This window comes from Struthio camelus, chromosome 5 (genome assembly GCF_040807025.1).
Source record: "Struthio camelus isolate bStrCam1 chromosome 5, bStrCam1.hap1, whole genome shotgun sequence".
NCBI classification, from domain to species: Eukaryota; Metazoa; Chordata; class Aves; order Struthioniformes; family Struthionidae; genus Struthio; species Struthio camelus.
Window position 1 is genome coordinate 23711816 of NC_090946.1, and position 13531 is coordinate 23725346.

General features: G+C 36.3%; 1 protein-coding gene across 20 annotated transcripts in view; it reads right to left on the reverse strand.

Annotated features, from left to right (window-relative positions):
* Window positions 1–13531, reverse strand: part of SBF2 (SET binding factor 2) — a 286083-nt gene that overhangs the window by 11578 nt on the left and 260974 nt on the right. For all 20 annotated transcript variants that reach the window (XM_068945065.1, XM_068945055.1, XM_068945054.1 and 17 more), the window contains 3 exons: window positions 8120–8246; window positions 6583–6710; window positions 4471–4704 (listed from right to left, as the gene is read on the reverse strand). In XM_068945065.1, the coding sequence (XP_068801166.1) occupies window positions 4471–4704; window positions 6583–6710; window positions 8120–8246 (489 nt within the window). The remainder of the gene's footprint in view (window positions 1–4470; window positions 4705–6582; window positions 6711–8119; window positions 8247–13531) is intronic.

Genomic DNA, 13531 nt, shown 5'->3' on the forward strand with positions numbered 1-13531 from the left:
CAGTTTTGACTTCTGAGTCTTTCTCTGCAGAATCTGGAAGTAACTGAAACGTGTTACTTAGCAGCTAGGTCACATTCCTTTATTTTTTGGCTCCAGGCTGACTAGTGCTTCCAGAGCTTAAAATGAAAAACTTTCAACCATCTCCTATGTATAAGATGAAATTTAGCAATGAATTCTCCCTTAATAAACTCTGCCTAAAAAACTTACATGCCTATAAATCACTATGATTTACTCTCAACTCCTTCAGTTTTAAACGTCACTGAAAACTTCAGATTGTCCTTCCCTCCATGTGTGGAATGGACTATGAACACCAGCATTTCCTTGAAAAAAAAATTATAGGTATTTATATTTATCTTTCTAGTTTATCTCCTGTTGTCTAGACTTACAGGAGCAAGAATCAATAAGTAGAAAAAGAAAAGTTAACAACAAATAACAATTGTATGTGCACCCATTTCCTGAAATTATTAATTACAAGCAACTAGTACTACAGCACCTTTCAAAAGAATTATCTGTTAGGTAACCTGCTTTGTAATATTTGAATGGCACAGACAATAATTAATCCTGTTGATACTCTGGAACTGTGGAGGCTGATCACCTTCCTTCACCACGTGTTCATGCACACACAAAACAACCCAGACCGAGTCCTAAAGTAGTGATTTAGCTTGACTGTGACAGAGATCCCTATTTTGTAAGTCCTTCCTTGCCAGTGTTTTCTCTTCAGTTCCTGGACTAGAAGGCTTCTGTGACTTTGGCTACAAATGGAAAGATCCAGAATGGGTATCCAGTGATCAAATTGCCATCTCTGTCAAATATTCTGGTTTATGTGTGCAAAAAATTGTATGTGACTGGCTAATCACTATTTGGAATAAACCTTTATATTCAGGGTCCATTTTGAGGGATCAGTCTTTTCGGCTCATAACTGGAGGTTAGAAAATGCTTCACAAGCACAAGTACTATTTTTACTGTTTTGCTGTTTATTCACTGACCATTTATTTAACTCTAGTTCTTCCTGGTATATCTTTGCAGCAGAGTTAACTTGGGTGACTGGCATCCAGAAGTGGCATCCCTGAGTTTGTCAACTTCTCTTTGATCAATCATCGTCTCTGCTCATTGGTAATGTAACTACTTACATGAGAGAAGACGACATCTCGGTTCATCTCCCAGTTCTTAAAAGGTATCTTAAAAGGAATTTGAGCCACTCCAAATGAAATACGGGGACTGCCTGCCTTTTTAGGAACGTTAGCGTATCGGTGGGAAACACTGGAGAACTGTCTGTCCTCAGGGGGGTTTAACTTGCATTTTCACTGAAACATAGGTAGATTATTGCCTCTAATGCAACCCCAGTCAGGCATGTATCACTCAGGCCAGTTAGCTCATTTATAAATATAAAGCATCACAACATACTCATGTCAAAGGACAATGCGAAAAGCTAGTCTTTTTGGAAACATTTAACCCAAAACTTTAGCCTCTACTGAAGACATGCTCTTGGATATGCCACACTGTGTTATTATCTGATTGAATTTTAAAAGCTCTCCTCCTTTGTTTTTGATGTTTTATTGGACAGAAACTTCACTAGCTTATGTACTGTGCATTTTAAACACATCACATGCAAGGAAAGCAAGTGCTTACAAAAACACCCAGTAAGAACCTCAAAGTTTCAGTCAAATGAGTTGTTTTTGAGTTTCATGGAGAAATCTGCCCTCTTTTATTGAGAAACTTCAGTCAAATGAGTTGTTTTTGAGTTTCATGGAGAAATCTGCCCTCTTTTATTGAGAAATTTTCTTTTAAAACTATTTTCAAACTAATCTGAAAGAAAAAACAGAGGCACGGGTTTTCTATTTTATAATTATCTTTCATTTTCTTTAACAATTGGATGGGTAGCTATTGTTACTACTGGTAATCTTTTGCAGGTAACTTGTTTCTGATTTCTATAATGCAGGAGAGCCTTAAGGGGAAGCAGCTACTTTTGACCATTTACATGTTCTATGTATGCTTTTGAGAATGTAAGGCTTGAACAACCTAGCTCGTATCTGTTGGCTGCCCCAATGAGGAGGAAGTGAACTGAGAAGTTTTATGGGGAAATACATATTTTAAAACGCAATTTAACATCTGCAATCTTTAAAAGGTTTCATTTAGTGTTCAGGATGAAATGAATGAAATGTGCAGATCAGTTAACTCCCTAAAACTCATAAGCGGGTGGCTCTGTGGAGACTACAGAGCCATCACACACATCTGGTTAGAGGTGGATTGTTATGTATCCAAATTCTTCACGTTTACTGCTGCAAAATTACACCTTTTTCTCTTAATAAAAGACCACCACATTCTACCACAGAAAATTCTGAATTAAGCCACTCAATAGCTTCTCTGCTCCAGTTTTACATCTTGAAGAGCATTACCTAGTTTTCAGCTGCAAAATATTTTAAGAATAAACATATTTGGGCTTATCATTGTAGACTAGGGGAGAATCAATCTTCCTTAATAGTTTGCCATAGCTCCATATGGTCTCAGTTCAAACATTTTTCAGATACTGACATGTTTTCAATGGACTTAATGACTAAAGAGAGGTCTTCCTCCTACATCAGCACTAGCCCTAAATTAACAACTTGTTCTAGAAGAAAGTTCACTTTCTTTTTATACTTATAAGAATATTTTTGTAACCTTTATACAACCTCTTCAAAGTTTACCAAGTTCCTCTCTATTGCTAGCTCTTATTACTATAATCTAATTCACAGATAACACTTAAACTCTATAAAACCTGACCCATGTCTCTTTGGAATATAATATGGCTAATTTCCTTGTTATATGGCATTTTTTCACAGCTGTGGATATGGACAGTTTGGCATTTACCCCAGGCAGAAATGCAGAAGAGCATTGCTGCTATATTCCCAGTGTAGTTCTGGCCTCTAGTTACCTGATACAAAAGCCCTCTGTTTTTTACTAAAGAATCCCTGATATGGTCCCTGCTGATAGATTGTTAGGCTCACTCTTGGCATTTGTGAAGTTTCTTAAGCTTTGATCAGTTCTGACTATGCTCTTTTGAGTCAAGGGGAGTTTTACAGCTGAAATCTCTCTCCCTTTTGTTTTTGTAATTGGACATTGTTCCTGTGTTTGATCAACCATGAGGGAAAGGAATGGACCAAAAGAGATCCCAGGAAGGTTCCCGAATAAAATTAACTCTCTGGCAAAAATAAGTCTATCCACAAGGAATCAAACCCATTCAGATCCTTCCTGCCTTAAGATTTTTGATAAAAATCACCTCTGATATCTGGAGAGTTCAGGGACACACAGCATATCCCCACTTTCTATGAATTGCTATATCAGGCTCCATAATCCCAGCTTTCAAAATAAAAAACTGTACATAACGATGTATATCTGAATAAGCACACAGCTTGAAACAATAGCTCTCAGAAGTGAAAAATGCCCTTGTCATTTTCATCGGCTATTAATTCATATGATAAACTAAACATTAGCAGTGTTAATCAATCATAATTAAATGACAGACATTCAAGAAAAGATAGATGTTAGATCATTCTAAACAACTACAACAATTTTCATGTTAAATAGGACCCTTTTTCATTTTCTAATGAACAAACAAACCCTAAGGAGCCTAAATAAAGTGCAAACAAGTAAAAGCCAAAGTCAAGCATCTATTGCAAGGGTCAAAATATTCTCAAGGATCTAATAATCTGAGTTAGGTTTGTGTATGGAGCCCGAAGTGTTATCATAATTTCCACATCCAGTTTCAATACCTGCTAAACCCTGCAGAATGAAAAGCCTGTGAACTAGCGTTTCTGCATCTGTTGCTTTGGCAACTGCTATGATACAAAAGGGAGCGAGTCCTAGATAACATGAATAAACTAAGAACAATCATGAAAAGCTTTGTTGAGAAATTTGGGCCAACATGTCCGGGGTATTTTTGTGTGCCTGCGTCCCCACTGAAAGCAACAAGTGTCAGATTCTGTTTTCTGATGCTCTGGAAATCTGGCTCTGATATTTTACCCTACAACTGCTTTAAACTGAGTAGCAACAGGACAAGAAGGTAGACCAATGTTTGCCCAAATTAAAATAGCAGTTCTTGTAGTGACAAAGTTGCATATCTTAGACAAAGGTAAACTAAAAATCTGTTATGCTAGTTACCTTATTATTTCAAAAAGACAGTGAAAAAAATGCATCCACAAATGGCTCTCAAGCGTACAGTGTTACCTCGTATAGTTATTGACTACTATTAAAGCGTACTCCCAGCAAATTGTTCATCAGAACAACGTAAGTTTTGCAGGAAGTCTGACGGCATGGCCAGACTGAACATCTCCTCTCAAGGCAACTAAACATTTTTACTAAATTTCTTTTTTGATCTCTATCATGATACATTTAATAACAGTGTTATCTATAGGGCAATAACTTAAATAAAAAGTAAATATGAATTTCATGAGCATAAAAGATCTTTACGTTCTTTTTAACGTACGTACTTACATTTAAGAGGCTGCTGATGGCATCGGGTTGTACTTTTTTAACATCATCATAACATGGCCATACTATTTTCCTCTTACTCTGAGAGACTGAACCATCTGTTTGGTCAGCTTCCTCTAAAATACTGCATTTTGCAGTCACCATGGTCCAATCATAAGAAGGACCTGTAGCCAAAATCTCTTCTACGTAGTAATCCCACTTTTTGAGGCTGGACATATTTACGTTTGGTTTCAGCGCCTATTTGAAAGAAAGTTTTATTACAATGACACAAAGGAGGTCTTTGAGATTCAGACTTAAAAATGCAATACTTAAATTTAGTATAATCTAGAAAATGTAACATTGCATTGAGTGGGACTGTTTGAAAATTTCCATGGCAAAACCCTGTTATATATGGCTCAGTCAGATCAAAGTTACTAGTTTTGGGAATATACTGCTCATATTTATCCTACTAAATCAGGTGCTCACCAAGAACTGAAATTCAGCATATGGAGTCGATACCCTCCCAGTCTTTGTGCCTCCTGCTAAAGATATAAAAGGCACATGATAGCAGTCACTCTTCCCTTTCTTTTCAGGAGAGAATTCAAGACTCTAGTACCAGGGAAAGAAGACAGGCTCTATAACATAGGGGGCCAAGCCACAGCAATATCATGAGGCACACAGCCAGAGGCTGTAAGATTTTCAGAGTAGTTTTAAACAGATTACTTTTTATTAAAAAAGTATTTTTTAAATAAGTAAGGTAACACTTAATTTGTATGCACCTTCCTTAAGAGAAATTACTGCCTCAGATGAATGGGAAATTTTAAAATCTCAATAGTGATGTTCAGTCATAATGAGTAATTCTGGTACTATGACACCAGTTCATTTGAGGAAAAATAGTTTCTTCTTCTAAAAGGGAGAAAGAAAATATTATGAAAATATCCACAGCTAATCTTAATTACTTACTAATCAGGCTACTAAGTACTGTTTACAGTAAAATGGATAGAACATACAGGGAACAAGAAGCCCATCAACCTCCAAATTCATCACAGCGATGGTTCTACAGACAAAACAGATGTTTCTCTGTAACAAAGACACATGAAGCAGTTCCTCTGTCACCTGCTTGTTTCCTCCTGCCTCCCCTTCACATCACCACTTTGTCATGACAGTATAACAGGGGCAGGGGGCTGTACTGTACACTGCAACAATGATCTGATCCAGAACGAAAATAATATATATATATTTTTAAACCATGTCAGTTTACATAACAAATTAAAGCACAAAAGGTGCTATGTATGCTAAGATACAATGTGGTAAAACAAGGAAAACAAAACGGATAAGCACTAGCAAAAGGGTCAATGGAAACGTGGCCGCAGAGACGGGTGGAGACTGTGGTGCTCTCTAGGCACCATCACCGGACAGGCATCCAAACAAACCATTTATCAGGGGGGAGCTTACTGCCAAAGCAGGAGGCAGCAGCACAGGAATGTATATCTGGGGGGCAAGGGAAGGCAGGAACATCTGAAGCCAGCCTTGACCTGAGAGCTACAGCATGAACTGCACCCTTTGCTTGCAGTTCTTAAAGACATCTTGACTGCCTCTTCCCTGGCTATTGCAGAGTTGTATAACGGTGAGGGTGTTGTGAATTTTATATAATCAACCAAGACGGTCCAACCTAGTGAACGTGCATTATCATATTAGACAGTGGCAAAGGTAATAAGATTCAGTTAGCTCATTATGAATGTATCCCATTATGAAATTTAAATGGAATTTACTCTGAACTCATTCCCCTAGAACCGTGGTTTAGAGTATGCAATTTTTTTTAAAACAACTTGCGCAAATTCTGAGATCATTTTATAATCATTCATACAGTTAAACTGCATCAAACAAGTATCCTCATTTACCTCAGTGGGATGCAGAAATAGATGTTCCAGAATTTGGTTCTTTACAGTGAACTAACGTGACACTTCCAAAACTAACATGACTGAGGTTACAAGCCTGTAAGACACTACACCAGTCAGTGAAGGAGGGTCAATTTTATCCTCCAAATGTTTAATTCAGGCGAGAACAATTAAGGGATCAAAATGTACTCAAGGAATCATTCAGAATAACAAATAATCTCTTTTTTTAATACCATACCTCTGTTTCAGCAGGGGCATAGAGGTAATTGAAGAAAATAGGGCTCCTTTTGTGCATCTTTTCAATACATTCCCAAATACAAATTCCTTTTTTGGTATGTTTATCTCCTTTATCTTCAAACAATGTCCCTATGGAAAACAACAGCAGCAAAAAGATAAGATTTATGATAATACACAACAAAAACTAAAGCATAGCCAAAAGGAATTTCACAGATCAAACGTATAATAAAATCTACAATCAAATGCCAGTGCTACCAGAGAACGTATTTGATGAAACAACTGCTGTGCCTTGTAACTGCCACTCTTTCTGTAAGTTAGAATATTCATTTAGTATGAAAAAGCATTCAACGATGTTATATTTATATCCCTGTTTCGAAGTTTACTGGAACACTTGAGTGTACAGATAGATGTCCCCTTCTGCCTGCAGCTGTGCTGGCTCAACTGCTCACATCAAGCCTTGCTAGCTGATTCTGCCCCCGCTACCCTTCCAATCTACCAGATCAGTTGTGCCTGGAGTTATTTGCTAACTTATTACAGGCAAAACAAATCAGACTGCTGTAAACAAGTGAGTCACAGGCCTGTGCAATCTTAAATGGCTTTGGAGCGACATACAGGTAAGTCAAACACTACTGGAAACAGGCTTTTATACCGCATGCAATGGTATTTGAAAGCACAACTACCCTACACTGAACAAACATGATTTAAAAAAATAAATAGAAATTGTAGAATCATGTAATAAGCCAGGTTGGGAGGGACCTCAGGAGGTCATCTACCCCAACCTCTTGCTTAAAGCAAGGTAAATACTGTAAATCGTTTTTTGTAGGAATAAAATGGCTACTCAAGTTCAATCATCTGCTCCATGGTTACTCTAGTTTCTAAGAAAAGCATTAAAATTGACCGTATGCTATGAGAAACACTCCATGAAGCTGTGAAATTCAGAGCATTTATTTTTAAGAGTTTTGCCTAGTGAATGAGCTCCAAGAACAGCCTCAACGGCAGTTGTTATAAAGCGGCTGGTCTTACTAAACGGGCTGCTGGGGCAGATGAGGCCTTGACTGTAGCTGCTGAGCCTGCAAATGGCAGATGAAGGAACTGAAAAGGAAATACAAAAGAAGAGAAACACTGAAGAAAATTCAAGAGAAAGGAGTGAGAGATAATAGGTGGAAAGGCTTTCCTTTCCTGAAATCTCATGTGCTCTATGAAGGATTCCCAAGGCTTTTGTTTCTCTTAAAATTAGGTATTTTGTAGGGGAAACTGAACCAAGCAGAGAAATTGTTAAAGAAACAGAGGCATGGCACCAATTTCTTATTTCATTTTCTCTTAGTCCCATCAGTGGCATGACTCAGCAATCACTTCATTCAGAAAATTCAACATGTTCTTCACCTACGTTTTGTTTTATATTCCTGAACTGGAATTCATTAGATTATCACCATACAATTACTGGATCATCTCAATCTAGGCTAATTTTTGTCGATTAAACATTGATGGGAAAAATATGGACAATTACAAAAACTATGTGCAATCAACATCACACATACCATGTTCTAGTCTTTCATAGTCTGAGTCCAGAAGAAATGTTTTAAATCGATTTGATATGTAATGAAAAGCCAGAAACTTCAGGTAATACTGATTGAACTCAAACTCTGTTGGGTATTGGTTATGAATCTAAGAAAAGAAAAGAAAAAATGATATTGAGGTATAATACAAATGGATTTGTAAGGAACAATAATGTGAAATATGACAATAAAATAATTCTCCTGTGACGGCTGGTAACAAACATCCACACGATTGCCTTCGTTGTACACAAAAATTCTTCTACATTGTGTCTAAAAATATTTAAAAGCTAATTAAATTTATGGAATATTTATGCAGCAAAAAAGTTTCATAGCAGATAGGGTGTACTTTTCTAAGATGTATTTTATTCTGTATAAAACCCAGGCTATAAATTCTTTATGATAATTCATGAGACACCATGCAACTTCACAGGCAAAGATGCTATTCCTCAATGCATCATTTCCATAGTTTGAAATCAAACTTAATGGGAAGGTTTTGCAGTACACTTCTTGCTTTTGCTCAGGACACAATGTAGTAGATATGTACGGAAGTAATGCTGACAAATGACAGTCCGTCACTCATTACTGGTTCAGCTCTATTCTGAAGTAATCGCTAGTCTATATACACTTTTTCCTTCTCAAATATATGCTGAAATGTTGACGTGTAAAAAAAACAGTGGAAAAACATGCTATTATTCATATTATTACATAACACTCATATGTATACATTTAAAACACTAAAATGTAACATCTTGATTCATGATCCTGAGTTCGGCTTGGAATCCATCTAGTTCAGTGTACGTCTCCAACAGCAGACAGCACCAACCGTTAAAAAAAAAAAAAAAGTGCAAGATTATCATAGTAGAGCAATGTGCAATAGTTGGCTCTTCACAATTGCTTCATCCTGAACATTATCAGAAAAAGACTGGTGTCAGCTTTCAAACATGAAGTTTAATATTCATGGCAGTATTTGTTAGCATTAATTACTGATGATATATACTTGTATACTTGCTATCCATATAAAATTCAAGATTCTAAATTTATAATTTTGATGAGTTCTTGCCCTCAAAAATTTCATGTTCTCATTGTTCTCATGTTCTCATTCCCAATTTAAAATGTACTTTTTAAAATAAAATTTTAAGTTCTCATCTTTATTTTCAGAGTTAAACATGGGAATTAACTAAAAATCAACAGTTACAATAGAATTAACTACAGTTTACTGAACACAGAAGATACTGTTGATTGAATTTAACATTTGAAATATTCGCATAGTGCTTTGTCTATCTTCACATCAAAACTTGTAAAATATCTTCATTTTTGCAATCCCCATCTTGCCTTTTGCTTTCCTACCACAGTCATTTTCTGACATTTTTCTCTCTCTAATCTCTACTTACTGGTTCCTCAAGAGAGGAACATGTTTTTTTTAATACTTAAGGAAACTAGTGTTTGAAGCTCCTTGATGTTTAGATTTTCACATATGCCAGCTGAAAAAAACCCACAGAAATCCAAAAAAGTGAAGTATGAATTTAGCAAGGAAAAGTTTGCGACTGCATGTACAACAGTGACAGAAAAATCCCTTGAAAGATCTATAAACACACACACAGCATTTCAGCCTGCAAATTTCTCATTAGTATGTTTGCTAGTGGGCAGGCATTTAAAATGCTAAGATATTTCAGTTCAATGTATTCATGCTTACGTTACTTGCACTACTTCTGATTACATTCCTGCACAGCCTTCCATGCTTATGCAGCTAAGCAAAATTTTTACTATCATAAATTCAAGAGCAACTTCATAGACAAGGTAACTTTTTAGCTCTCCTTATAAATAGGGAAAATAATTTTACTGGCATACGTTAGATTAAAATACAATCAGAGAACACTAATTTTGTACAACAATGACATAATGTACTTTTGAATTGTGATTCGAAAAGCTCTGCGTGCGTGTGTGTGTGTGTGTGTGTGTATATGCACACATACATGCATACATACACAAGCAGCTAAGTATACATTTTTCACCTCGTGCTGGGAAAAGACTTTTCTTGAACATACTACAGAAGGACAGGCTTTTTGATAAGTCAGCGTACACTCTGCTCTTTGACATGACTTTTACAGGGTCCTAACTTCTACTTACAGGTCAGTAATTATTTTAGTAAATTTTAAAAGTTATGAAAATAAGTTGCTATTAAAATCTTAGCATGGATCTAGGTGCTGCGAGTGATCCCGTTCCTGAGACTTCTGGAGCTACAACTACAAGTAACTAGAAAATATAACAGCACGATTTACCTGTTAAGTGAAAACAACTGTCTTCTAAACCACTTCCTTGATGACAGCAAAGATGAATGATGCAGTTACTGTTAGTGTACGTGTGTTTTAATGATTGTGGCTGATTTCAGCACACCTGGAGAGGGGAAGGATGCTACTGCTGGGAGATGTGACTGTTGTTATTACTGATCTGTTTAGCTGCTGCATAGTCTGCAAAACTCAAATCACGGCTGAGCCATCAGGGAAAAAAGCTCCTGATAAAATATGGCTCTAACATCAGAAGTGATTAAATCATTCACCAGAAATTAAACACAGGAGAAAACAGTCGGATTCACTTAAACAATTAAAAGTAAACCTAAAAGAGAAACTAATAATTACTGTAAGCAACTTAACCACTTAGGTTAGGGATAAATATAGTTGCGCTCTCTCTCTAATACCTCTTTGGTCCCACTTCAGTTAATTCTTTGATTTCAAAGAGCTATATTCAAAACTTGCATGCGAGTTAGAAGCAATGTTTTATGTTTTGCCATTTCAACATATGCCAGCTCGAAAAAAATAGCTATAGAGATAGGGTATTTTTGAAAATAAGAACTGCATCTTTTAAAAAAATGCTTAATTTCCATAATATATGAACATTTAAAACCTCAGCAAACCTACAGCTGCTTCTGATACTATGATTAGATTACAGAAACACAGTATTTTAGAATTCTTTTTCCAATCACAATGTCCCCAATTAACTTAAATCTCTACTAAATTATTATTTTTTTTAGTAATCTTATACTTGTTTCAGCCTGCCTTACTTTTTCTGAAACATTCTGGTTTTGTGTTCCCATTATGTATCAATATGTATTTACCTTAAATAATAAATATACATATTCCAAAACGCCTTCTGCTCGTAATCACTAACAGGCTACTTCTACAAGCACTGGCATAACTTAAAACATTTACCGTGGGTGTAAGTACATTCATCTCCTCTGATAGAGGGTGCTGTAACAGAGCTTCTTATTGAGCTTGAAAGAAGTCAATTTTAGAAAATTATTCAGGTTTAATTATTTTTAACAAATTAATCAATAGATAGAGAAGAAAAATAAGAAAAGCTTCCTGCAGTGACATCACTTTAATAAATCCAGTCTTAGAAGCAGTGAGGGTATCTGCCAGATGCTGCTATTGTGAAAGAATGATTTTGCATTAATAATTCAGCTGACACCTGGAGATATTGGCATAAACAATGACTTTTTACAAGATGATGCAGTTCTAATTTAGGAATCACTGCTTCATTTGTTTTCTCTGTATCTTTAGTTTAACCAATGATACTTAAATCATATTGGCTCTATGGTGACTTTCTTATTGTACCTAATATGTTGAGGCTGTAACAGTTAAAACTAATTTGAAGGAAGCAAATGCTTCTTTCAAGTGAATGGGCTATTTTTTTTAACTGCAATATATTACAATAATATTTTACACTTCAGGGTCAAGTCCTGGTCTAACTGGATTCCATAGTGTTCTAACAAGTTGCACACAAACCAATGAAACGTAACAGAAACGTTCACACACAAACATTTAGTAAATAGTAAATATACTTTCCACGGTAAATTCCTAAGAAAGCTCAACCACTAATTTGACTTCAAAACTCATTCCCCTAGAGTTTACAATAAATTAGTTAGAATTTGGTAAAGCAGTTCTGTGCCATTATGAATAAGACGACTAATCTTCATATGTCTATTTCTAGAAAGCCTATTCAGAGCTACTACATTCCATGCAGAATCACAGGAAAGTCAGCTTAAAGCAATCTTTTAAGAACAGACAGATCTATATAATCTATATTACACTAAAGCTGTGTTCCCATGTCCTTTCTTGGCTGAAGATATGTGGTCAGAAAAGATTATAATCCCTAGCCAGCCTTATCTGCACATCATGAGAGGTTACTGCCTCCCTCAGATTGACCTGCTGAACTGCTCTTGAATCCACACTAGTCAAAACAAGATGGGTCAGTTTATACAGTGTGCTTCTTCTGTGGGCAGGTTGACATGAACCGCTTCGCTAACACACTGGACAGGTGGTATTCTCCACCACAGGAGAAGTGATGAATAGCTCCAGATGGGCTGCAGGAGGTAATCTTTCAGCTGACATAGCTGCAGCCAGGGCATGTGGACACAGCTTAGGACAAAAAGTAAAAAATATAGATTTTTCTGATAAAAATATCCATGATATGAAAGATGATATAACATGTATGAAAGAACTTTAAAACTGAAGAAGCTGAAGGAACTTTATATTGCTTCTTAAAGATAGAAGAGTCAGATACCTAGAAACATGCTTGCAAAGCTGACACCTGAGATTAACTACAAAGGCAATCTTTCTTTACCATTCAGGAAAACCAAATCAAATGAAAACAACCCTGGACAATGGAAACTTTTTCCTAAAAGTAACACCATGAATATTCATTTTGTTATTTCAAGGCTAACCTTAGGGGAAAAAAAGCCACATTTAATTTTAGAACAAACTGGAAAGTCTGAAATTGCCCCCGCTCCCACGCCTGAATGAAAGTACTACAGATTATGTACACTTCCTTGAGAAGTTCTCAGGAGAGGGGTCAAGTTTCCTTGACAGGTTCACACATCTAGGAGGAGCATTTCAGGTGCCTTGCAGCTCGAGGCAGAAATTATACCTGCCAGTGATTATCCCACTTCTTTAAATTTCATCCTATCTTCTAAAGCTAGGACAATTACAGTTTACTTTCTTAAAATTGCAGACTGTGTTAAACATAACTTAAAGAAAATACAGCAATTCTGCCATGAAGAAAACATGGTAAACTCTGTTTCATGACAATAAGCCCAAATCCTTAAATATTAACTGTTAACTTTGTTCTGGTTAATCCATTTGTTTCAAAAATTTCTGCGATCTTGAGGAAAAACACTCTGCAGGTATGCATGGACCATTTCCTTGCTTTTCTTTATGCCAGCTTTCTCAGATGTACTACAGTAAGACTGTAGCAAAGTGTCTCCAGGGTCAAAAATAAGATACGATGTTGGCTATGTCTACATTAGCAAGTAATTCAGAGCAACAGGAGTGAACAAACAGACTAAAGCAGCTGGTGCTGAGCTCACTAAAGCTTCACTACATGTTGGCTGTTTAACTT